The sequence below is a fragment of the Meriones unguiculatus genome, chromosome X, assembly GCF_030254825.1.
Source record: "Meriones unguiculatus strain TT.TT164.6M chromosome X, Bangor_MerUng_6.1, whole genome shotgun sequence".
NCBI lineage: Eukaryota > Metazoa > Chordata > Mammalia > Rodentia > Muridae > Meriones > Meriones unguiculatus.
The window spans coordinates 20627919-20654623 of record NC_083369.1 but is presented as its reverse complement, the minus strand read 5'-3'; the positions used below and the strand labels follow the sequence as shown (position 1 = coordinate 20654623).

At 38.3% G+C, this 26705-nt stretch overlaps 1 protein-coding gene and 1 long non-coding RNA gene across 2 annotated transcripts in view; one reads left to right on the top strand and one right to left on the bottom strand.

Annotated features, from left to right (window-relative positions):
• The window catches only part of Vsig4 (V-set and immunoglobulin domain containing 4), a 34236-nt gene extending 17292 nt beyond the window's left edge, over positions 1-16944 (top strand). Inside the window, 5 exon segments of the mRNA XM_060375491.1 lie at positions 12538-12594; positions 12597-12641; positions 14717-14735; positions 16768-16811; positions 16814-16944. Of these exon segments, the coding sequence (XP_060231474.1) occupies positions 12538-12594; positions 12597-12641; positions 14717-14735; positions 16768-16811; positions 16814-16944 (296 nt within the window).
• A 4794-nt stretch (positions 16945-21738) lies between these two features.
• LOC110540032 (uncharacterized) lies at positions 21739-25380 on the bottom strand. The gene is made up of 4 exons (XR_002475918.2): positions 25296-25380; positions 24776-24876; positions 24017-24101; positions 21739-22126 (listed from the first exon to the last, which is right to left on the bottom strand). It is a non-coding gene; the product is annotated as an uncharacterized LOC110540032 (long non-coding RNA).
• Between the last annotated feature and the right edge of the window lie 1325 nt (positions 25381-26705).

Sequence of the window (26705 nt, the reverse complement as noted above, 5' to 3'; positions counted from 1 at the left end):
CTGTAGGACTGTGTGGTATAACAGTAATGTGCCTTATATTCTTATAATATGCACACAATTGCTTCATCTTACCGGATACCTATGTGAGTGAACTATCAGGCTTAATTTGCGTGAGTATCCAATGCCTGCCATTATTTCCAATAAATGTGCAACTATATAACCAATCTTTTCAGAACTTAAAGCCGTTGCCCATTGAAATCCTGAGTGTGTATCAATGGTATAATGTACATCTCTTTGTTTTCCAAATTCTGAAAAATGAAACACATCCATCTGCCAGATTTCTTTTCTTTTGATACTTCTACAGTTACTTCGAGCAGGTAACAGAGTTTGGTTATACATAGAAAATGTCTGTTCCTGACAATTGACATACTCCTATTCTACCTTTTATAATAAATTCAGAAATCTTTTCTATGTACGTCTTTAATTTTTACTTTATGTGCTAAGAAAATCCATTCCATAATACTATTTTCCCTTTTCATAATGAGCCCAGTAGGAAAATGAGTTGAAGGCAAAATGACCAAAATACAGTCAAGTTTAAGATCAATTCTATCCATATATGAATTTTACAGTCTTTGCTCTATCAGAATTAACTTTTTTTTTCTGCTTCAGCTGTTAGACATCTTAAACTGCTTAAATCTGAATCTCCTTGTAATGTTTGAAACAGATTACTTAACTCAGAAGTACTTATCCTATTATAGGCCTCAGCCAGTTGATATCTCCCATTAATTTTTGAAAACCATTAAGAGTTTGCAATTGGTCCATAAGGATCTGTACCTTTTGTGGTCAAATTTTTTGTTGACTTATTTTATAACACAAACAGCTAAGTGAGTCTCCTCTTTTTTTCTGGAGCAATCTGTAACCCCCAGCATGGCGGAATTCTTTGTGTTTCCTTAAACATTTTTTTCTAAAGTATCAGCACTAGAATCAGCCAACAAAATATCATCCGTGTAATGGTAAATGATAGATTGAGAAAATTGTTTACAAATTATTTGTAACAGTTGTCACACAAAATACTGACTGGACTATTTATCATTCCCTGTGGCAACACCTTCCTCTGGTGGCATCTCTTTATTGGACCACTATTGTTCAGAGTAGGTACTGTGAAGGCAATCTTTTCCCTATCCTGCTCATGCAAGGGTACTGTGAAAAAGCAACCTTTTAAATCGGTTATCATTATTATAAGCCAAGATCTAGGTAACAAAGAAGATGAAGGAATTATAGGTTGTAGAGAACCCATAGGTTGAATGACTCTATTCACTGCTCTTAAATCCATTATCATCCTCCATTTTCCTGATTTCTTTTTTACAACAAACACAGGGAACAACAAACACATGGGCTGTTAGAGTCTTCTATATGTTGAGCCTTCAGCTGCTCTTGTAACAGTTGCTCAAGTGCCTATAATTTTCTTTTATTATGGGCCACTGCTCTTGGCACACAAGTCTGTTTGATAACCACTTTATGGGCAAGGCTGTTGGTATTTCAGCAGCGACCCCTCTTATAAATTTGGAAACTCAGTCCTTGTGATGTCCTGTGCTTGGACAGTGGGCACAGCTTGTGGTGATTCTTGCTTGTACATATCAATACCTTCCCCAGGATTGTCTACCATTTTACCCCTAATTTCATCATTTGCTGTCTCTGATTGAAAGAATATTAATTTGAGTACCCCATTGCTGTAAAAGATCCCTTCTCCATAAATTTATGGGTAGGTCAACCACATAGGGTCTCAACTTCCCTGTTTGCCTTTCTGTCTCATTTTAAATAATTTTGTCTTATTTTAATAATTTGTCTTATTTTAAATAATTTACCAATTCCTATAAACTCTGTGTAAACCTTCTGAAGTGGCCGTTTTGAATTCCAAGACTTTTGCGAAAGGATACTGACGTCAGCTCCTGTATCTATCAAACCTTGTATTTCAACACCATTCATTTGTACCATTAATTGGGGTCTCTGATCATTAACTACTGTTTGACAGAACACACGTTTTCCAGTACTCCCAGGTGCTTCTTTTTTTTTTCTACCAGAGCAGTTTTACCCTTAATGTAGAGAAACAATAACATGTAAGCAAGTCTATCCCCTGAATTAATTTTCATCTTCTTTTTTTTACATAGGCCATGATTTTAATTTATTCCTTGCAATCCCCATCTACAATACCTGGATGCACAACAAATCCTTGAGAAGTTAATCCACTTCTTCCCAAGATCATCCATACTGTCCCTGAAGGCAAAGGACCATAAATACCTGTGGTTAATTTATAACATTCAACTCTTGGGGAAAGGGTAAAAGGTTTATCTGTAGCCAGACTCAAAGCTGTGCTACCTTCAGTAGCATGTATCAAATCTGAGATTCTTAGTTTTACTTTTCCTGCCTGCCGATTACCTCCTAGCTGTCCAACATAGGACTGTTTGTATTGTTTGCTAAGGGACCTTGACCTGATAGGCCCCTCGCTTTGTTTCCCTGAAGGCAAGGAGTTACTTTGTATGTCTCTCTTGAAACAGGGATCCCTAGACCACTGCTTTCGCTTGCCACAGCAGCCACAAAACCTTGAGAGCTATTGTATTCATTACAGCTAGAATCTGCTTGTTCCCATCTACCAGTAAATGTACCATAATTCCTCAGTCTTAACACACCTCCTATTTTGAGCTGTAAAGCATTTAACCTTAGAGTTTTGTTTTTGTTTGTTTGTTTGTTTGTTTTTGTAAATGGCCAAATTCACCACAGTTAGAGCATCAAGCATTTTGATTTCTGAGACTTCTAGCTATAGCTTGTCCTATGATATTGACATGATGCTCCTGAGGGCCAATATCATTTGTCTGTTGAGGCTGCTTGTGTTTTTAATAGTCTAAATGTTCTCTTACATTCAGTATTTGCATTCACATATACCAAGACAGGTATCAATGCTTGTCTGGTCTCAGGGTTTGATATGGCTCTATTTACAGCTGAACCCAATCTCTGTAAGAATTCAGTGAAGGCTTCTGCATCTCCTTGAACTACCTTAGTAAAAAGAGCCTCCTCAACCATATTCCATGTTCTTAATGCTGTATCACGACATTGTTCAATAACAACATCATCAGTTTGGATTTGTTCTCAAAAATCAGCCTAACACCCTTCACCAAGCAATTGATATTTAACATTTATTTCCCCTGCTATATTTCGTTGTTTTATTTTTGTGGCTTCATTGCCCTACCACAATAACCACTGTAACTGCTTACCAGATTCTAACACAGCTGACAACAATCCCTTCCAATCTTGGGGTATAAATCTGTTTGGGGTATCCCAGTTAATTAACAAAACATGAATGCATTCCATACTTTACAATAGACTCTTTATAATGTTTTAAATCTAGCATTTCTATTGGATGCCATGTCCTATTATCATAAGCCTCACCACCATTAGAAGGCATATGTTGCATAAAGACTGGGAAAGCTGATGGTGCTTGCGTAGCCCCAAAGGACTCCTAAGGCGGTGCACTTGGCTAGAGAGTAACACATTTGCTCTGTACTGCCTACTTTTCTTCCCAGCCTCTTGACTCACACAGGTCATTGGGCACCTGGGGGCAAAAGTTCATGGAGCAGGGCGGGGTGGCAATCTGCCTTCCAGTCTAGTTTGCTTTCCTCTTTCATCTGTGGAAAATTTCCACTCTCAGACACCAGGCCTGAACCCTTTTGTTTTCGTTCCACTGGCACTTTTTGCTTTCCAAGCATTTCAACCTCTGATTGCAAACTCTCTAGATGCATAGCCAATTTTACAATTTTTTTTTCTAATACAAGAGAACTGAGTGAACCGTCTGAGTTTTCAGCTTTCTTCCCAACCTTTCTCAAATTAGAATGTATAAAGACTACAAAGAAAAAGCAGAAAACCCCTCTTGGAGCAAGACAGGAGACCACCCAGCGGCAGTAGCCACTATTTTGCCAACCTCCTTAAACAATGTTGCAAACCCGTCAAAACCGGAGGATTCCTCTACTATATTAGAAGCAAAGTTACCCATTATGCCTAGCCACATTAGGGTACCACCTGTGGGCGCTAGTTTTTCAAACATTAACTTATTTTTTTCAAAGCTTATACCTCTCTTCCAACCCCCAACTCCAGGTAGAGAAAAAGAAGATTGTAAGGGAAAGGGCATGTAACCCTCTTTTCTTCTTCCTGCTGGGTAGGGTTGTAGGATTATTTTGGGGACAATACCATTATCTGTTGTCAGGAAATCCAGAAGTCCAGGTCACCAATAAAACAGCAAGCCAGCAAACTAGCAAACACAACAAGCAGTGCTTCTCCACATTCTCAAAGTTGCCACACTGTTTTCCTCTGGGCTGTCATATTTATACCCCCAAAATCCCTCAGAAATTAACTAATTCTACCTGGCAAATACCATGCTACGAACAAGACAATTAAAGGTGTGGATAAAACTAAAATCCCCCACTTGGGATTATAACAAAAACATATTTACATATCATTAACCAAAATGTCCATAACAGTAATGTGTATTCTGTACCATTTTATGATGGAAGTATGTAATGTTTCTTGATTTTACAGGAGGCAACAGTTCGGAAATTTACTTGACCCTCAGAAGAGACATTGGACTTTTAAATGGTTTGGAGACTGTCACAGATTGTGAAGATTTTAAAAGTTTGACTAAGTGAATTTTATAGCAAGACGTGCCATAAACATAGCAGGATCAGAGAGTGAAATGTAATGGCTTAAATGTCAATGTTCCCCATAGGTTCATTATTTGAGGTTTTGGTTTCCAGTTGATGGCACTGTTTAGAGAAATTGTGTGGTCTTTCAAGGAGGAAGTACATGACTAGGGGTGCCCTTTCAGAGCTTTTAGTCTCATCCTAGTTTTGGATTTTTTCTTTGTTTTGTGTGTGATGTTGAAGGATATGATCTCTCAGCTTCCTGCTCCTGTTGCCATGTGCATAATTGTTACTGTGCTTCCTGCAATAACAGTCTCTTATCCATCTGGATCCATAAGCCAAATTAATCTCCTTGTTCTGAGAGTTGCCATCAATCACGGTGTTTCTCACAACAACAGAAAAGTAACTATTACAGTAAGTCATTTGTGTCTAGAAACTAATCTATTTCTTAAAGTTTTCCAAGTTATTTGTATACATTTTTAAATTATCCTCTAACTATTCTCCTGATTTCATTGAAGTCTGTTTTAACAACTCCGTTTTCATCTTTAATTTAATTAATTTGAGGCTTCTTTCTGTTCCTTTTGGTTTGCTTGGCCTGAGAATTTGTTAATCTATTTTTAAAAACCAACTCTTTTGTTAATACTGTATAATGTTCCTTCAGTCTTTGTTCCATTTATTTTAGTCCCTAGTCTTTATTATTTCTTTTTTTTTTCAATGCAGTTTATTCAGGAACCTTGAACAATCATCTGACCCTGGGTAAAGCCAGCCCACTTTAAATAGCCTCTGGGTAGCCAACCTCAGCATGCCACGTGGGCAATGCAGATAGGTCCACATACATGGAAGCAAGCCAGATCCTCAGCCTTAGCCAAATGTGGAGTTGTTTGTGACAGAGAGCACTCACCATCTGGAAGGTGGAAGGCGGAAACCAGCTCCATCTTTCAGGCGCGGCATTCCGCAGCTCTCTACAGTTCCCCCTTTTTGTTTTAGACGCATCAGGCAAGAGTAGAGGTCTGATCTCTGATATTAGAAATAAATTGGGACTTTGTACTGATGTTCATTTAGGTGTCATCCACCCAAAGAGCATCAGACCCGTCCGATACCTTTTTCTCAGAGGCGGGACCTGGGGCATCAACCCGCATGCAATCAGACATGCTCTTCTCTGGGTCCAAAGCGGCTGACCCTGAGTGCAGTGCTTAGCCTCGCATCCTGAGCATAACATTTTGGCTTTTTATGGTAGCCAACCATGCTTGGGGAGACTGTCCTGCTTCAGTGGCTATAAAGGCCTGAATGGTCATGGCTGCATTACGCTGTTGTGAGACTCTAATCTTGCATATATACCACAGGCAAACCAAGGTGACCAACACCAGAAGGCCTGCTAACGCTCCCATGCCCGCCCATTCCTTCAGATGATTCATGGCTACAGCAATCCATGATGATAATCCTGTGGCTAGTCCTGCATCCACTCTGGTAGAATTTACCGTGACAATGGCCACTCTCAGCTGCTCCATCGTAGTATCGAATTCTCCAGTCCAATTACCTAAAATATAGCTAGACAATTGTTTAGACAGATTTGCAGCACAGGGAAAATTCTCATGTTGTATGCTAGTGACTCAAAGTCCAGCATACTTTCATTGACAGCCAAGTTGAGCGATTTGCCATAGAGTATCAATTTGCTCCTGCACGAGGTCAATCCTCTGATTGAACACCATCAAACCTCCTTTTAGTTGAGCATTAATTCCTTTTTGTACATCTAAGGCATGAGCTACATTGGCTAAAAGGTTATTCAGGGTCTGAGCAGTCTGCCCAGTATGACTCATGGCTAATGCCGTGGTGGTAGCTCCAACAGCCGACAATGAGATGGCAGTAACAATGGCAGCTGTAATTCCAAGATCGCTTTTCTGTCTGAAGAGAGTCATAGTGTGAGGGCATCAATGGGCACAGGCACCCAGCGAGGCATGCGAGTAACCAGCTAGTAAATTTACTAGCATTACAGCATTGGGCAAAAAAGCAAGTATCATTACCACAATTACTTGGCTCTATCTGGCTAATAATGAATAAAAATGGGGGATATAAACAAACAGGTGTGGGCTTATAGGAAATATTATGAGAAGCCTTAACCCCCTCGTTGGAACATCCTGCTTCAGTTCTAGAACTAGCAGTGGTGGTGTCCGAGGTCTGAGTAGGTTCAGGAGACCATTGCCCCCAGGGGCGAGACGTGCTCCATGTAAATTGACTAACTCCATGTTTTCCTCCACTTTTGAAAGTCATTTAAGGTTCTTAAATTATTTCCCCCTTTTTTTTAAAAATTTTTCATCAATTACACTTTATTCATTCTGCATCCCCCCATAAGCCCCTCCTTCCCCTCCCAATCCTACCCTCCCTCTTCCCTCTGCATGCATGCCACTCCCCAAGTCCACTGATAGGGGAGGTTTTCCTCTCCTTTCTGATCTTAGTCCATCAGTTCACATCAAAATTGGCTGCATTGTCCTCTACTATGGCCTGGTAAGGCTGCTCCCCCTCAGGAGGAGGTGACTAAAGAGCAGGCCAGTCAGTTCATGTCAGAGGCAGTCCCTCTTCACATTACTATGTAACCCAATTGGACTCTGAACTGCCCTGGGCTACATCTGTGCAGGGGTTCTGGGTTATCTCTATGAATAGTCCTTGGTTGGAGTATGAGTCTCTGGGAAGTTCCCTGTGTTCAAATTTTCTTGTTCTGTTGCTCTCCTTGTAGAGACCCTGTCCTCTCCAGCTCTTACTATTTCTTGTTACATGCTGAGTTTGAGATTGACCTCTTGTTTCCTAAGAGACTTGAGGTGTGTATTGGTTACTTTTCTATTGATATGATGAAACATCATGACCAAGGTAACTTACAGAAGGAGGGGTTTAGTTTGAGGTTACGGTTTTACAGGGTTAGAATCCATGATGGTGAAGTGGAACTGGTAGCAGGTAGCCAGAAATTTAGAACACATCAGTCCAACCACAAACAAGGAGCCAAGATAATAAACCTCCAGGACTTTCTCAACCTCAAAGCCCACCCCCAGTGACATACTTCCTCCAATAATACCATCCCTCCTAATAATCTCAAAACAGTAACCAACTGGGAACAAGTATTCTAATTCCCAAGACTCAAGGGGAACACCTCACTCAAGCTACCTAATTCTACTCCCCAGCCTTAATAGTCTGTTTGCCATGTCATATTGCAAAATTCATTTAGTACAACTGCCAAAGTCCCAGTACACTTGCACAGTCACCACACTATTTAAAAGTCCAAAGTCTCTTCTGAGACTTAATGTAATCTCATAATCATAATGCCCCGTAAAATCAAAGAGCAATTATATTTAACATACCATAGCACATAATATATATTACCATTATAAAAGTGAGAAATGAGCATAGTAAGGAAATACTAGACCAAAGAGAGACTTAAACCCAGAATTACACACTCCAAAATCCAAAATTTCATAGTTCTATGTCTGATGACAGAGGGCCTTCTTGGCTCCACCTCTCTAATTTTGCTGCCCACAATACCATTTCCTGTCAGGCTGTTTCCATTCCCTGTCTACAGTAGCCTTTCAGGGACACTTGACTTCTCAGGGACTTCATGGATGGACTTTTCCTGCCATACTTTGCATGATCTTAGAGGCTACTTGAAAGCAGAGAAAGAATTTATGACCCACTAATTCTTGCATCCTTCATTCCTCCAAAGTCAGTACCATGTGGGCAAAATAACCAATTTTGATGGTCAGCTTAGCTTGATTATTTGCATATATACAGAGAAGGCATTTGATAAAGTTCAACATGGATTCTTGATAAAAGTTTTAAAGAAAGTAGGAATATATGAAACATACTTCAATATAATTAAATGCTACATATGAAAAGTCTGCAGGCAACATTATACTAACTTGAAAAACTTAGAGCATTCTCTCTAAAACATGAAATGGAATAAAGGTGTATATTATCTCCAATTTTATTAAATACAGTGTCCATAATAAAGTGTCAGGATACATAATCAGCATATAAAATCAATAGTTTTATATATACTAATGATGGACTTTCTGAGAAAGAAATGAGAAAAAAAATGTCCCATTTGCACTCCTAAGCATATACGAAAACACTCTCTGTTCTACCATGGAGATATTTGCACATTCCTATTTACTGCTGCTCACAACAAGAAATATTATCAGCCTAAATCATCACCAACAAATTAATGGGCACTAAGGGAACTATGTTATATATGACAAGTGCAATTTTATTCAACCATAAAGAAAAACATTAAATTTTGGGAAAACGTATTAACTGGAGTAACCTGGGTTCAAAACCACAAATGTTGAATGTTTTTTTTTTCTTTTATGTAGACTCTAAGTCCTAATTTTTATGTATGTGTATTTTTATAAGAATAAGTGATAAATAAGCCATGAAACTAGAAACTCACCATCTTGGCTAGACTGGTGAACAATGCCAGAGGATTTATCTGACTCTGTCCCTGAACACCGTGATTACATATTCTCATGACTATGTCTGATTTTTATGTGAGTAATGCGGATGTGGACTCTAGTTTTGCTTATACACTAAATATAAGCTCTCTTCCTAACACCCCCTTCAAAAAAACCTGGTTTTAAAGAAGGAGGTGGAGAGGAAATGACAACACACATGACATGAAACAAACTGCTAGAAGGAGAAGGATACAAGCAGCAAGAAGACAGCAGGTAGTGATGAAGAAAAAAAATCAATCAAAACAAAGTATGAAGGATATGTTATTTTGAGTGCTGATTATAACTAGATGAAAGTAAATAAAGGAAGTGCACCAGATATCATTCAAATATGTCACTTAGGTTATGAGGAAACTAAACTCCAGTGACAGTTAATGATTTGACTAAAGTCAACATATTAACGTTTCTGTGGACGATGAAAAGCCTTGCCTGAAATTTTCTACATTAAAGTGACAGAAATACGTTATCTTATACATATCATTATCAAAAGTCTGATGTAATTATTACTGAGCTCAAATCAGGTGCCAGTGGTGCTTTATTCCTTCTGGAAGCTTTGTAGAAGGATCTATTCCCTGATACTTTCTACTGTGTAGGAGCTACCCACATCCCTTGGCTATTGACCTCTTTCATGTATTTTCAAAATTAGCAATATAAATTTCTCTCTGATCCTTTTATACCATTTGCGCCATGAGGATGGGAAGACACTAATTTTCTTCTTCTTTTTCTTTTTCTTCTTCACAGACTTAATTCACTTTATTTTTCTTGTATAAAAACCCTTATGTGGTAGCCAAAACTGAAGCTTGTGTCCTCTGTACAGAGACTCTGTCAACCTTTGATGCCATCTCCAAGACATACAGCTACTTTTTCTTCTTTAAGGCAAGGTGGAAACCTTCTGTTTTGGCCCCATGGAAAGCATGGAAATCTGGCTGTGACCAAAAAAAATCAAACAATATTTTGTTTTAACATTGTATCTCTGACATTTATCAAAATTTTCTTAAGAATGTGAGATTTCATTTTTCTTTCTAGCTAGCTTGGGACCTCAAGACATTACAGGCTGATACTTAGAGTTCCTCATTTGATCTTTTTGCTCAGGGCCAATTTTTGTTTTTTATTTGGCTGCCATTTTTTAATCTAATAAACTGTTAATTGAAACATAGTATATAAATAATATATAACTAAATTAATACTTAAAAACCTAAAAAAAGGGCATACTTCACAACCACATTACCTTCTTATAATCCCCACCAAAAGATTTATTTTCCTAGTCCCTATTGCCATGTATTATTTTAAGCTCTTTTGCACTGTTATAAAGGAATAAAATAATGTATTTTTATAATGACTTCTATAAAATGTGTTTGTCAGAGTCAATGGCAGCCTCATATGAACATATACACAAATACATTTCCAATGCTAGATAACTGGTGTGTGTTTGTGTGTGTGTGTGTTTAACAATTCATTTATTTATTTTATTCTTGAATGTTAACTACAACACTTCACATTTGAGTAATTGTTAATACTTTCTGAATAAACAGTATTGCATTATTGAGACATTATGTAAGACAGGCTGTCTTAGACCCAGCTATGTAGACCAGGCTGAGCTCAGACCCACAAGTTCTGCTTGCCTCTGCCTTCCAAATGCCAAGATTAAGCATATGCACTATTGTTCCCACCCAAACTTGTATGTTTAAAATAATATTATATAGGGAACCCACTTGGAGGCTGAGCTACCATTGGCTACATCTGTGCAGGAGTTCTAGGTTATCTCCATGCATGTCCTTAGTTGGAGTATCAGTCTCAGAGAAGACCCCTGGGCCCAGATTTCTTGGTTCTGTTGCTCTCCTTGTGGAGCTCCTGTCCCCTCCAAGTCTTTCTATCTCCCTCTTCTTTCGTGAGATTTCCTGCACTCTGCCCAAAATTTAGCTATGAGTCTCCAGATCTGCTTCAATGCCCTCTGTGGTAGGCTCCTGTCCTGTTCCCTGTTTTTTTTTTTTCCCACTTCTGATGTCTATCCCATTTGCTTTCTGAGTGAGGATTGAGCAACTTCCCTAGGGACCTCCTTTTTGTTTAAAGGGAGCAGAGGCTGTCTCTGATGTGATCTCAGTGGCTGGCTCTTTGATTACCTCCCCCTGGGGGGAGAGCAGCTGTACCAGGCTACAGGGGAGGACAATGCAGCCAGTCCTGATAAGACCTGATAGGCTAGGGTCAAATAGAAGGGGAGGAGGACCTCCCCTATCAGTGGACTGGGGGAAGAGGAGGAGAGGTGGAGAGGGAGGGAGGGAAGTGGGAAGGGACAAGGGAAGGGGCTACAGCTGGAATACAAAGTGAATAAATTGTAATAATCAAAAAAATAAAGAGATAAAAATGTCACAGAAGACAAAACAAACAAAAATAATATTATATAAACATTCAATATTTTTATTCTTGATAATTTTGTACATATAAAATGATATATGAGTATATCCACATTTCATTTCCCTCTTCCAACTCCAACAATATACTCTATAACCTTCCCCCTCCTAACTTCAATGTCTTCTTTTTCGATAACCTACTAAATCTGATTAGTGATGGTCAGATGTGCATTAGTTTTGGGCCAGCCACTGGGGTATGGTAAACTCTCTGAGGGAATACTCTGAAAAAAATTAGTATCTCTCATCAAGAAATTATTAATTGTTCAAAGCTCTTCAGTAAGGGGTAGGGTCATCTGTGCAGGACTTTTGGATTGATCTTATGTCAGTCTTGAGTAAGTAACTTCAGCTACTATAAATTCATGAATTCAATAATCTTGTCATGTCCAGAAAACAGTATTTCACATCACTCCTCCTCATTGCCTGGCTCTTGATCTTTTCCTCTCAGCCTCCCTTCTCCTCCTCCCCCAGCTTTCTATGGTATGTGGTGTGTGTGTGTGTGTGTGTGTGTGTGTGTGAGAGAGAGAGAGAGAGAGAGAGAGAGAGAGAGAGAGAGAGAGAGAGATTCCATTTAGGAATGAGCTTTCAGTCTTTTCTCAATATTTTCACCAGTTAATTAATTTCTGTGTTAACTGTTGTCCAATACAAAATAAGCTTCTCTGTCCAATACTGAGAAAAGCCTAGGTTATAGGTATAAGCATAAATGTTCAGATAGCAAAATGAATATTTATTTAAAAAATACCAATAACAAGTTCTACTCTAGGGTCCATGAGCTTCACAGCCATCGATTTTGACCAGGATTATAGTACCAGGCACGCTATTCTCTCCTGTAGAACAGCGCTCAATTCTAATCAGAAAGCTGTGAGTTATCTTATAATGGTCTTGCTAGTACCATGCCAAGGGTAATCTTTCCTGGTATGTTGGTATTATGACACACAATGTACAGCAGTTGGTAAGACTATTGTGTGACCTCATTTTTAACCAAATACCACTTAGTCTTATTTTGTATTTTAGGAAATAAACTTTCAATCTTTCCCATCATCTTCACCATCTCTCTTTGCTACGTTGTGGTTGCACCATAGCTTCTATCATGTTCTACCATAGGACGTTCCAACAAGGTGAATGATTAATAAGGATGTTTGGCTTTTCCCTTATTCATTCTTTCCAACAGTGTGTGTCTACATTCTATGTGAGGGTCTGTGTCTAACATTCCAATGAGCTTGATAGTATAATGACAGAGATAAAAAGAGACAGATGTTCATTTTCCCTGCAAACAATGATGTAAGACATATGGAACAGAATATAAAAATCCAGGTAACAGCCAATTACAACTATCACTGTAATAAATCATAGTATAAAAATACAAGAGAAGCTATACACAAGTTGCTTACAATTTATGTGTGGATGCCCAGGTTAAAGCATAGAAGTTATCAGTAATATACATAGCAGAAAGAGTAATTTTTCAAAATGTCAAGAAGAAAATATTGAACAAAAACTGAAGAAGTTGGACCTGGGATAATCAAAAAAGCCTTTCAGAAGGTATAAGTGGAACTAGGTCATACTGAATGAAAACAATATGTGAAGAGACAGTATTCTAGGAAGGTGAAACCACACACGCAAAAGTACAAAGGCCTGAACTGCAAATGAGTGTAGATCAACCCCCCTCCAATTCACATAGTTGAGTGATAATGAAATACAGTGGAGAATGAAGCTTTCATTCTAATCAAAGCAGGTTTTGAATTCCAGCCTAAAGAATTTCTTCACTGGGCCTTGCAATGGTACTAAGATTGCAATGGTACTAAGCCTAATTGTTTTGATCATGGAAATGGTCTGATGAAGACACTATTGCCAGATGTGTTAAAGGAGTATGGAAACATAGGATTGAGGGAGACTGGAATATTTGTTTCTAAGAAAAACTTAGCTGTAGAACTGCCATGGGCTACATCTGTGCAGGAGTTCTAGGTTATCTCCATGCATTGTCCTTGGTTGGAGTATCAGTCTCAGGAAAGACCCCTGTGCTCACATTTTTTGGTTCTGTTGCTCTCCTTGTGGAGTTCTTGTCCTCTTATTTACTAAAATTTATTGACTTTGTATCCCATCTGTAGTCCCCTCCCAGCACCATCCTCTCTCCCTCTTCTTGCCCCATGGCCTTCTTCCATTCCACTGATAGGGAAGGTCCTCCTCCTCTTCCATCTGAACCTAGCCTATCAGGACTGGCTGCATTGTCTTCTTCTGTGACCTGGTAAGGCTGCTCCCTCAGTGGGAAGTGATCAAAGAGCCAGACACTAAGTTGATATCAGAGACAGTCCCTGCTCCCCTTACTAGGGAACCCACTTGGAGACTAAGCAGCCGAAAGCTACATCTGTGTAGGGTTATATTCATGCATGGTCCTTTGTTGGAGTATCAGTCTCAGAAAAGACTTCTGGCCCAAGATTTTTTGGTTCTGTTCCTCTCCTTGTAGAGCTCCTGTCCCTTCCAGGTCTTCCTATCTCCCCCTTCTTTCACAAGTTTCCCTGCATTCTGCCCAGTTTGGTGATGAGTCTCAGCATCTGCTTCAATATGCCAGTGAGTAGAGTCGTTCAGAGGCCCTCTGAGGTAAGTTCCTGACCTGTTCCCTGTTCAATCCCTCTTTCAATGTCTACGCTGTTTGCCTTTTCTGAATGAGGAATGAGCATCTTCCCCAGGATCCTCCTTTTTGCTTAGCTTCTTTAGATGCACAGATTTTAGTATATTTTTTTCTATATTATATGTCTAATATCTACTTACAAGTGAGTATATACCATGTGTGTCTTTCTGATTCTGGGTTACCTCACTCAGTTCCATCCATATGCCTGCAAATTTCACAATTTTCTTGTTTTTAATTGTTGAGTAGTATTCCATTGTTTAAATATACCACAATTTCCATCCCTCCATTGAGGGACATCTGGGTTGTTTCCACATTCTGGCTATTACAAATAAAGCTGCTACAAACATGTATGAGCAAATGTCTTTGTTGTATACTTGAGCATATTTTCAATATATGCGTAGGAATGGTATAGCTGGATCTTGAAGTAGCACTATTCCTAATTTTGTGAGAAAACACTAGATTTCAAAAGTGGTTGTAAAAGTTTACATTTCCACCAGCAATGGAGGAAGGCTCTCCTTTCTCTACATCCTCTACAAAATGTGTTGTCGCATGTGTTTTTGATCTTAGCCATTCTGATGTGTATAAGGTAAAAAAATTGGGTTCATTTTGATTTGCATTTCCCTGATGACTAAAGACTTTGAACATTCTTTAAGTGTTGCTCTGCCGTCTGATATTCATCTATTGAGAATTCTGTTTAGTTCTTCACCCCATGTTTTAATTGGATTACTTCGTTTGCTGCTTTTTAACTTCTTGAGTTCTTTACATATTCTGGATATTAGTTGTCTGTCAGATATATGGTTGGTGAAGATCCTCTCCCAGAGTGTAGGCTTTTGTTTTGTTCTGATGACAGTGTCATTTGTGTTACAGAAGTTTTTCAGTTTTATGAGGTCCCATTTACTGTTTGTTGATCACAGAGCCTGTGTTGTTGGTGTTCTGTTCAGGAAGTTGTCTCCTGTGCCAATGATCTCAAGGCTCTTCCCCACTTTTTCTTCTAACAGATTTAGTGTGTCTGGTTTTAGGTTGAGGTCTTTAATCCACTTGGACTTTAACTTTGTGCAGGGTGATAAATGTGAATCTATTTGCATTTTTCTACATGTTGAAGATGCTAAAAATTATTTAACAAAATCCAACACCTGTTCATGTTTAAAGTCTTGGAGAGATCAGGGATACAAGGCACATACATAAACACAGTAAAGACAACATACAACAAATCTATAGCCAACATCAAACTAAACTGAGAGAAACTTAAATCAATCCAACTGAAATCAGGGACAAGGCAAGGCTGACCTCTTCGACATAGTACTTGAAGTCCTAGCTAGATCAATAAGACAGCTAAAGGAGATCAAGGGAATACAAATTGGAAAGGAAGACGTCAAAGTATCACTCTTCACAGATGATATCATACTATACATGAGTAACCCCAAAAATTCTACCACAGAACTTCTTCAACTGATAAACACCTTCAGCAAAGTGACTGAACAAAAAGTTAACTCAACTAGCCCTCCTGCATACAAAAAAACAAAAGGGCTAAGAAGGAAATTAGGGAAACAACACCTTTTACAATAGTCACAAATAACATAAAGTACCTTGGTGTGACTCTAACCAAGCAAGTGAAAGGCCTGTTTGAAAAAACAAAACAAAACAAAAAACCTTCAAGTCTCTGAAGAAAGAAATTGAATAAGATATCAGAAGATGGAACTATCCCCTATGCTCATGAATTGGTAGGATTAACATAGTGAAAATGACCATCCTGCCAAAAGTAATCTATAGGTTCAATGTAATCCCTGTCAAATTACCAACATAATTCTTTAAAGACCTTGAAAGAACAATCCTCAATTTCATATGGAAAAACAAAACAAACAAACAAACAAAAACAGAATTGCTAAAACTGTCTTATAAAATAACATATCATTTGGAGGTATCGCCATCCCTGATCTCAAGTTGTAGTACAAAGCAACGGCAATAAAAATTTCACAGTACTGGTATAGAAATAGACTCGTGGATCAATGCAATTGAACAGAAGTCCCAGACATAAACCCACACACCTACAGATACTTGATTTTTGACAAAGAAGCCAAAACCATACAATTGAAAAAAAAATAGCATCTTCAACAAATGGTGCTGGTCTAACTGGATATCTACATGCAGAAAAATGCAGATAGATCTAGTTTTTTGTTTAGTTTTGTTTTTGATGTGTAGCCTTGGCTGTCCTGGACTCACTGTGTAGACCAGGCTGTCCTTGAACTCACAGAGATCCACCTGCCTCTGCCTCCCAAGTCCTGGGATTACAGGCATGTGTCACTGTGTCAAATTTTTCTAAATTATTAACCATTCCTTGCCCTCAATTCTTTTGTCATTGGCAGAAAACATAGAAACTAACCCCCAACAGAATCTTTCAGGGTCAGAAAATATTTTACCCTCTAAGATAAATGTCCTAGAATTGTCTCCTACATCAATGAATGCACAAGATGATTTAAGTATTACCAACATGCTATTTTCACAGTTCCTGTTTAACAGGATCCTGAGATTCAGTGAATAAGAACTTAGGAGGCAGGATACTAGAAATACCAGCATCTAAGCCCCGAGATCTTTCTCATGAGTAACTTGATCTTGGTCAGTAGGGTGTGTGCCAGGGAAATGAGCAACTCTGAAGAAACAAGGGTGACACCATAGCGAGTGGGTACTTTCATGAATCATATTCTCAGGCTCTAATCAATGACTATTCTGGTAAGCCCTGCCTGGGTCAGGAATACCAAATAACTACCAGATCAACAATGACTATTCCTTCTGGCTGAACACAGCTCCCAGAAACTAAAAAGTTCTTGCTACTGAAGACAATAACATCTGCTAAAAGTAAGTGCTTAATGACATAATTACCTATGACTTATTCACTTTTTGGCTTCAATACAGCTTTCTTCCCTGTTTCCTTTCTTCCTCAGACAACTTAAATTATGTACTCTGTCAAGCTGGGGCCATTGAGAAATCCTGGCTTTGGCTAAGAATTTACTTAATTTACTTACTTAAGAAATCTAAGTTCTGGGTTTGATCCTGGATGCTTCTATACTCCTTCCTGGGACCTCCATAACTCTTCTTCAAACACCAGATAAATTCCCACATCACTAGAAGCTGTCATGCTTCTATCCATCACCAAAAAATCAGAAGAGAGTCAGTCCTACTAACTCAGGCAAATACCAGTTTCCAGGATTCCTTCCCTTTCTCTAAGACCAGATGATTTTTAAATGATAATGCCATGTCACAAGGCAGAGTACATATCAGTCCCACTGTTAGTTCATTGGTCAATTCATTAGCTAGTTAGAACAATTAGGTACTAAATCTATTATTTAGAAAGGCAAACAGGTTTGCCTTGATCATGTTAACTGCCTGTGTCTTACGGTGAATAACTGTACATAAAGTTTATGTGAGGTCTGAGGATATGAAAGTTTAAGTTATGAGGATCTAAAAAAAGTTGAGGCTCTAGGAAGATGTTTCAAAGTTGTTAAATGGAAGAAAGATTGGGAGGTCTAAGTTGCAATGATATAAGGAAATGACTTAAGGTGTATTGATAATGAAAGATATTTCAGATTTCTCCCCATCCTCGGTGCTATTGTTGTGCTTATGTTGTTAAGAGAGTTCAGAAGTTCAGAGTTATGACCTTGATCAATAGAGTTCTGATAAGCTAAGCTGATTGAGCACTGACTGCTTATTATCCAGTCACAAGCTTGAGATTTTAATTTCCCTTTGGGTGTCTTCTGGAGATAAACTTAAAGGTGCTTCTAATTATGCTAAAAATATCTCTGTCTAATATGTATATCTCTGACACAAAAGCCATAAATTTACTAGGTCTTAATGGCATGAATCTACTTCTGCTGTCTTGTAGACACCTGTCACTTGCTTTTTCTAAAGTATGGATCTCAATATAATGGTGATACTAATATACTTATTTTTGTAAACTAAAATTTATATGAGTTTCAAGAAATCAATAAAAGTCAGAAGACCTGGATCTGCCATAACTCAAATGGACCCCAGATGAGTTTTTCCCTTGGTCTTGGGATTCCTCACTTTCCCCATTTACTAGATAAATTTTAAGTTCTGTCTCTAGTCTGAATTTGTCTCAACAGATTTTTACCTGGTTGACAGATTCAATTCATGGATCAGCTATTGACTGCAAGCTGAAATCTGGACTTGTTGAAAGTTGAAGTAAATCAGTCCAACCAATGTGATGGCTCCCTGTCTCTTCAACTAGATCACTCATTAGATGGTACCCCTTTGCTTAGCTTTTGACTAGCCTTTTAGCCTTCCTGGGTCTCCAATATCTCTGCCTCAATGTCAGCCTGAAAAAATTACAGAAGAGAGATTCATCGAGCCCGCAAGATGTTGTACACAGTTCGTGAGACCCCAAAAGTCCATCAACCACACCAGGAGTCAGAAATCATCTGCAAAAGCAAAGAGCCTTTATTTCAGGCTTAGGCTTAGACTCCCAGCATGAATTGACACAGCAGTCAGAGGCCAGGAGTCCCTTCACTTGAAAGAAGGTGATTTTTATAGGGTTTTGTTTTTGTTGCTTTTTTTTTTTTTTTTTTTTTTTTTTTTTTTTTTTTTTTTTTTTTTTTTTTAGCAAGGGGAAGGGGCTTCCAGACTTGGCAGTTACATGATTTGGTGAGATTTAGCAAGAGCAGGCATGTTACATAGTGATTGGCTAAAGTCAACTTGGAGTAACTATTTTGGCAACCAAAAGGAAAACATAGAATTGTTTTAGTAACCATAAGGACAACAGTCATTTCAACCTGTTTCCTGATTGTCTGGTGTCAGAGTGGGCACACTGTGTGTTCTACAATGTTATGATTTCCTGAAAATACAAACATGTTTTTCAGGTTCTAGGGGTGAGAGCTACGTCAATTGCAAGAACTAGGCTAGTACCAAAATGGAGTCTGTTGTGCTCAGATTCTTCCTATACCCCTAGGAATATAGCTCATACACTTTTCTTCTCTCTCTCTCTCTCTCTCTCTCTCTCTCTCTCTCTCGCTCTGTGTGTGAATGTGTGTCTTTGTGTGTGTGCATACATGTGTGCATGTGTGCATGCAAATGTGTGCATGCATGGGAGAAAGAGACTGTGTCTGTGTGTGTATACTTTATGGGAAACTTAACCCAGGCTTAACCAAGCACTCTACCACCAAACTATAGTCTTGTACTCTTTTCATTTTTATTTTGATGAGATCTTACTAAAGTGCCCAGACTTGCCTTTATTTTAGTCTCCAAAGTAGGTAGAGAATGCCACCAGCCTTGGATCCCCATGTAACTGGGCTCATTTGTCTGTAACACAAAGCTAACCTATACCTTTGCTTTTTGTTGTCTGTTTCTTGGTTAGTTTGTCTTTCACCTTCAAACTCATGATACTTCCCTTCTCACGTCATGGCTAGCCTTTTCTAGAGCATAATAAATATTTGGTTAAACAGTATTCCACATAACATCCATTTCCCACTCTAGCTTTCTTTCAGCTCTACTTCGTGACTCTACTCAGAGCAACAGGAACTTTGGAAAGAAGCTTCACTTTTTTTCAAAGAACTATGAATGTACATATTACAGTAGTTCCTTTCTTTTTAAAGGATGTATGTAGTACCACTAAAATCTTCAAAAGAGTTGCAATATTCATTAGTTATCTTCTCTAACTCCTGAGCTCTACTTACAATGTGAAGAGGGTTAAGAGTAACAGATTCTTTCTTTTTGGGGGAGGGGGAGAATGGGGAAAAGGGAGGAAATGAACTATCTACGTACTTCTGAGTGAAACTCCCATGTAAAGAAATTGTTTTTGGTCAGGTTTGTACTTCTTCCTTCCCCTTGTGTATATCATGACAAATCAACTTTCTTACTTTTCATGAAAACAACCATGTTGCCTATGTTTCCTGTATATGCACAGGATCAGATTAAGTTTCACCAAGAGCTGCTCCCACCTTGAGATGATTGCAAAATCAAAATAGTCAATGAAAATTAATGAGTCTTCCCCATTTCATCCCCACTGATGCTGCTAAGTCCATGATCCAAACCTCAACATTTTCTTCTTTTCCAAATGCTAGCTACACATAATCAGTGAGAGAGACAACTTCTCCATCTCACTTACAAGCCTCCACAACATGGGCCCTACACAGTAGAAACCTCAGCTTCCTTCATGAAACAGCTCTGAGTCCAGCTTCCCAAGCTTTTGAAGATGTCAGTTATGCTATTTTCCTTTAAAAAAAAATAAATCCCTGTTCTTAGGGTGGGAAATTTTTTTGAAATTTCCATAGTAAAATGGATCATAATTTCAGTGAAGCCCTTTCACAGGAACTACCAGGGATGTCTCCTATTCTTTCATCTGAAAAAGTCTAAATATTATTTATCTGAACATTCACATATAACAAATTGATAAAGAAAGACTAAAGAAAATTGGGAGAGAAATGATGACTTGTCAAAAGTAACAGAAATCAAGAGAATGGCAGAATAAAGACTGGAAGTCAAACCCGTGAATTTTCAGCAGTGTGTATACATTGCTGCAGACATTTCTGAAGATGGTCTTTACCCCTAAACTACTACTTATCTGTGCATGATAAGCCAATAAGTCATCCCTATATAGAGATGCAACCATCCAGCCATTCTAAACAAATCTAGGGTGACAATCTGCATCTTGTCATTCAGGTGCCTGGTTGGTGAGTGGAAAGTTAAAGAGGAAAAGGTATCTCCAGAATAGGGAGAGAGTATGGAATTCCTTTAGAGAACCTTCTCAAAATATATGTCATTAAATGTTAGACTCAGGAGAGAGATTGAAAATGTTTCATTCCATAGTTCTGTATTAGAAGTTCACCCCAGTGCAGTATTAGAATATTAAAGGCTCAGAAAATTCTGTTAAAAAGCCCTGTGTAAACAAATAATTCCCAAATTTCTTTTCCTTCTGAATATATTTTTTTCCTTTTTGCTCTTCTTCCTCAGCGCTGACGTATTTCTCAGAAAAAAAAATTCCTTTTGGTTACCACCTTGTATACACTATAGCACTGGAATGCCAACAGCTTGATGTTTTTTCAAAAGACCCTGGGTGACAGTTGACCCAAATACCCAAAGGTTATGGACTAGTAGAACATCAAAGAATTGGTAAACACTTATTAAATAATTAAAATATTGGACAGTGGTAGGAGAAACAGCAATCTAGTAAATATAATGTGCTATAGACTCTTATACTATAACGAGGAATTCAAGAATATACCTTAGAAAAATTCAGTGACAACTTAGGATATATTGGGTGGTAGGGCACATACCAGTGTGTGTCCAGCCAAGGAGTAAAGAAAAATTGTAGATTGACTTTCAAAAGTACCCAGAGAGATTAGAATTTGTTGGGGTCTGAAAGTCCAGGGAAAAACTGGGTGTACAAAAAAATAAAATAAAAAGGATGTTTTAAGGAGGAGAAAACCAAAGAGGAAAAGAGAAGATATAGGAAAAGTAAAGATATGCTCCAAAGGCAAGAAAGCTCATAAAATTTATGATGGTTGTATGAAAATTCTGGTGTCTTGGCTGCAAGGAGAACATGAATAAAGACATTAATAATAAATCAAATAACACTTCCCTCCTGGTTTCCCTTATGTATTTTCAAGACTATTGTGCATTCCATGGCATTCTTACAATGTACATAGATGCATCCCAGACTTGTAGGCCCCAAAGCTGCATCGTTCTTACTCTGGTGTCCTCTGATGAAATGTTATAGTTCCCTCAAAGCCATAGAGTAACTTGAGAGAGCTTGGTATTTTGTAAGCAGTTATATATAGCCAGAAGGCTATTTGCTCTTTCCTGGGCCTGGAGCTGATTAGCATGAGCCACACTTGGGGTATTTGACAAACTGACACTCTACCACACAGAGTGTCCAACTCAGCTTGTCAAATACACGGAGCGTGACACTGCAGAAGGCCAGGTCAGGAGATTCCACTGGGCAGCAAGAAGATTTTGGAAGATGTGCACCTAGAAAGAGAGAAAATAAGGTGACTAAGTCTTACCCTGAGCCTCAGGCAAGTGATAGAAGCTGACGTGACTAGGTAAACAACAAAATTGGGAAGTGAGCAAAACAGGCCTTAGGCTCCAAACCTAAGATCCTCAAACCAGAGATCCTCAGTGTTTGTCGAGAGACTCTTGTGACCCAAACCTCAATTAATGCTTCTATTCAGCAGAAATAATACAGCTTGGTCATCATCCTGCCTCCATAATTTGAAAAGCAATATTCATGTTCTTTCCCCCTATCATGGTCTTGTTCACTGTTTTCAGTATCCCATTATGTACCTAGACTTTGAGTTTAAAAACTGAGCTTGAATTCTAGCTCTGCCACTAACTATCTGGATCTCTTAAATAAATGACATTATGTCCCTGACTCTTAGATGTTTATAACCACAAAAATGTACATAAAGTCATTGTGAGAATATATGATAATGCATATAAAGCCATTAATTAAGTATCTGTAATGTAACAAATTCTCAGAAATTGCAGCTATAGCCAGGATGCTAGTACATGCATAAATACAAGCTTTCATAGACAGAGGTAGAAGAACTTCAGGTTGAAAGCTAACCTGGACTATGTATTATGAACCTTTCTCAAACAAAAAAAAAAAGTCCTAGGAATAAAAATTTAGTGGCAGAGCACTTGCCTAACATGTACAAAACTTTGTATTTGATACCTCTTTACAGAAAAAAAAAGTGACTAAAGAATTAGTAGTATTAAAATGCTCTTATAAGTCATCTTGTTTTATTTGTTCAAGATTATAAATGAGAAAATGAAGTCTAATGTTTGGGAAAAGACTTGCTAAAGGTCATATAATAAATTGTTTACAGCTTTGGGGTTATATCATACATCATCTCGTTGTGTCCCTTGGCTCTCCTCACTATCACTTTTTCCTATCTGATTTTTATATCCCCCTGCAAAAAGAGAGAGGAAAAGCAACAAAGAGCAAAACGGGCAGTGGATTTTGCAGGTCAGTACTAGGATTTTTTAACTCAGAGCCACCAGGAGAGTAAGCCATCACAGCTGCCAGAAGAGCCAAACCATCTCAACTTCTTTGAGATTTCCTCTAGCATCATGATCTTATTACTCAAAATGCCAGTATAATTTTTGTCCTGTCCATGTCTAAATGTAGGTTTTAAAAAACAGTAGATGGTCTGCATTAGGCACTAGGACAAAAAGTGGCAAATATCTCAAGATTGCTAGGAAAGGAAAACTTCTTGTATAGTGTTTCAGTAAGAATTTCCAGTTGTTGTTTTTTTTTTTTTTTCTAAACTCTTGGTTGAATATGTGGCTAACACATCACTCTAATTTGATGTTTGGGATAACTTAAAAGCATAAGATTAAAATTGTCTTTCCTAGTCCATAACTTTTCTCACTGTCTCTCTATCCAGCCTACATCTCCCAGAAATGTGGCTCTCCGACTTTAATCCAGTATAAAGTGTCAGACAAAATTGGATACTGATATGTACCTAGCCAATAGCAACTGGGACAGGTTATTCTCATCTAAAATTGTCTTCTCTAGAAATGCAGGCAGAAGTCTTATATATAGAGGTGTTTGTAAAATCGTTTGATGAGATTTCCAGAGCTTTCAAATAAAGGTGTTTAAAAAGATCTTACTCTGGAGCTTGTAAAAGCCAAAGAAACTGATTAAAAGAGAAAGGAGTAATTAACTGTTGGGTTTATTTTTCTGTTGTCATCTCCCCTTTTCATCACCTTCTCTAAGAAGAGATGAGTGCTCTAGAAGTATCCATAGCCCCCTGAATGCCCCAGAAGAACTCATACACCCCAGGAAGCCTGGGGAAAAAAGCTATGAAAGAGACTAAAGAGTCTTAGTGCACTGAATTAAAATATTATAAATACTGTTTTCCAGGGTTGATGGAAGGAGTCAGTCATTAAGCTGGCTGTAGGCCATTTTCGTTTTCACTCTTGATGTTCCAGCTCACACCTGTTCAAAGGAATACATAGAAGAAAAGCAAATTTAGTTAAGAAAATTTAGTCAGACCCATAGAATGAAGAGATAGATGACTATGTCGGGTGATAGTTGAAGGATTCTTAAACTCCTTTATTTGTCATTTATCTGATTTTAAATAGCATCATTTATTCCCATAAGACTGGAAAAATATTCCTTTTGGTAGCTCCACAAAGCTGTTCTATATGAGACTAGGAAGGGGTCACTCTCCATGAAGGAAACTGAAAGGCATAAGCTTGGTTTAAAAGGTATAAGTTTTTCACCAACAATCTGTAAGTGTCCAGAATAAGCCACATATCAAGAAATAAACTGGTGAAAAAGAAGTACTGAGGAGCATGCCCAAATATCCGTATTTTTTCCAATATAAGCAGAGCCACATACTTCAATTGCACATCACTTCTTACTTTTTAGTGTCTTAGTCCCACGGTAAAGCAAAAAGAACACCAGGTTGGGATTAGACTTAACTGTGCTATCAATTTCTGTGTGGCCTTCGGCAATTACCTTTTCTTCTCTCTGGACCTCTATTCCTCACCTATAAATTTGTTCTGTTTTTACTTCCAAACTTCCTTCCCCGTGACTTTTAAATTATGAAATTGGAGTAGTGGCATATAAGACTAGAAAAGAAACAAGCATTCATCTTTCAGTCATACTTTTCAGATCAGCAGCAGTTCTCCAGGGTGTGTTCAGCACTGCCTGGAGGTATGCATTCAAGCATCAATCTCATCTCCTTTCTCAACAGAGGGCTGAAAACCTTCAAAATAAGAGATACAGAGACTAAGACATTAGACAGCATCTCATCTTTCTCATCTTTTTTGCAAAAAAGACTCAAATATTGAGTCCTAGACTGCAGAAACAACTCACCCAAAGAAAAGTGACAGATAAAAGAATTTTTTAAAATGCTATTCAGAACTCTTAACTCCTAGCTCTGAAGAACATTTAACCTCTACATGACTATCTTCTAAAAGACCATCATTTGTTAGAAATTATCAAGTATTTATCTTTTCTCTGCTATCACAGGCTGTAGAATAGAAAACCAATAGAAAACTTTACCTGTCTTATCTTTGACCCTTCATCTCTAACTAGGATCTGAGAGTCAGTTAAGCATATCCAGACCACTGTTATGGGTACTGTCTTAGCATGGGAATCTAAGAGAACAAATGAATGCTATACCTGTCATTGAAGTGGTGCCTTTCTCTGGGATGGGATATAGGTTCTGAGCAGAACTATAGAACCCAGAGAAAGCCGAGCTTTATGTTGTTAGCAGGAAGATCACATGTTCTGAAGGACTCTTAGTGTCATGAGGGGGAAACAGAAATGAGGAAGATAAAGTTGAGGGTAACCAACGGAAATCTGGGTACAAGATGACAAAACACAGCTATTGTGAAAGGAGTAGTTGCTAACACAGCAACAGCCCCTACTGCTCTATCTCCACCCATTCTCAACCAATATCCAAAGACACTGGCTTCCCATGCTACAGAAAGGGAAAGCAGGAAGTTACAAGTTGTCTTTAAGTTCTGCCCATGAGACAAGGAGCGACTACTCCTTATTACTCCATATTTGAGGATTCCTTAGAGTAACTGAGGGAATCCTCAAATATCATAGCTATGATAGTATCTAATGAAAATCTATTGACAAAATGTATAACTTGAAGCAAATGTGTAGCAAGTCTGAAACTTGATACCATATCATTTCCATCACAACTATTTAAATCATATTCTATGTGAATGCCTTCTCTCCTGATGTACAGAAACAGCTACATAATTTACAAGGCCTAGCACAAAATAAATGTTATCAATTCACCCCCACCGCATTTTAAAGAAAAGTTACTTCTCTTGGGGTATGACCATTCTTCCCATGATTCTAGATCTCCTGCTATACAAAAATTTAAGAAGATTAACAAATAGAAAATATAGAAACTTTTGGCTCTTTGTCTCCAGAAGTGGCAACACCCACTTGCTCCATCTTCACAATAGCACCTTTGTAGAAGTAAAGACCAGGCCTCAGCTGGCTGGGGTCCAGTGCATGCTCCAGTACATCACAAAGGGCAAGTTCTCCTGAGAAGCTAACACCTACTGGGCAGTCTTGTAAATCATATAGTTTAAGATGTCTCCACTGTGGAAATAAGTGAACCCAACATCAGGGTTGAACCTCAACACAACCTGGAATGTCTTTCCAGTGTGCAGCTTGATCCGAACTTCAGGCATGGATTGAGGAATGTTGATGGTGTATTGTTCCCTCCTTGTGAGTCTCAGAGAGTTTGCATTCTCACCAGGGATACTGCAAGGGGGACAAGCCACATTCTGACCAAGTTGCTGCAGTGAATATGCAGCAAGTCTCTGCCATACACTGTAAATGAAACGGTTTGTCTAAGCAAACAACACTAGGAAATAATGGGGAAGGCAGAATTTGCATATAGTTATTGCTCCATATGTTAGGATGTTTTTAGATTTATTAATCACAAAGAAGGAAAAAAAAACAGTAGCTAAAATAAAATAAAAGATAATTTTACATCCCTAAGTCAATGTGACTTTGAGGATGAGAAAGGGAACCAAAGAGTTTAGGAAGACAGAGGGTTGTTTG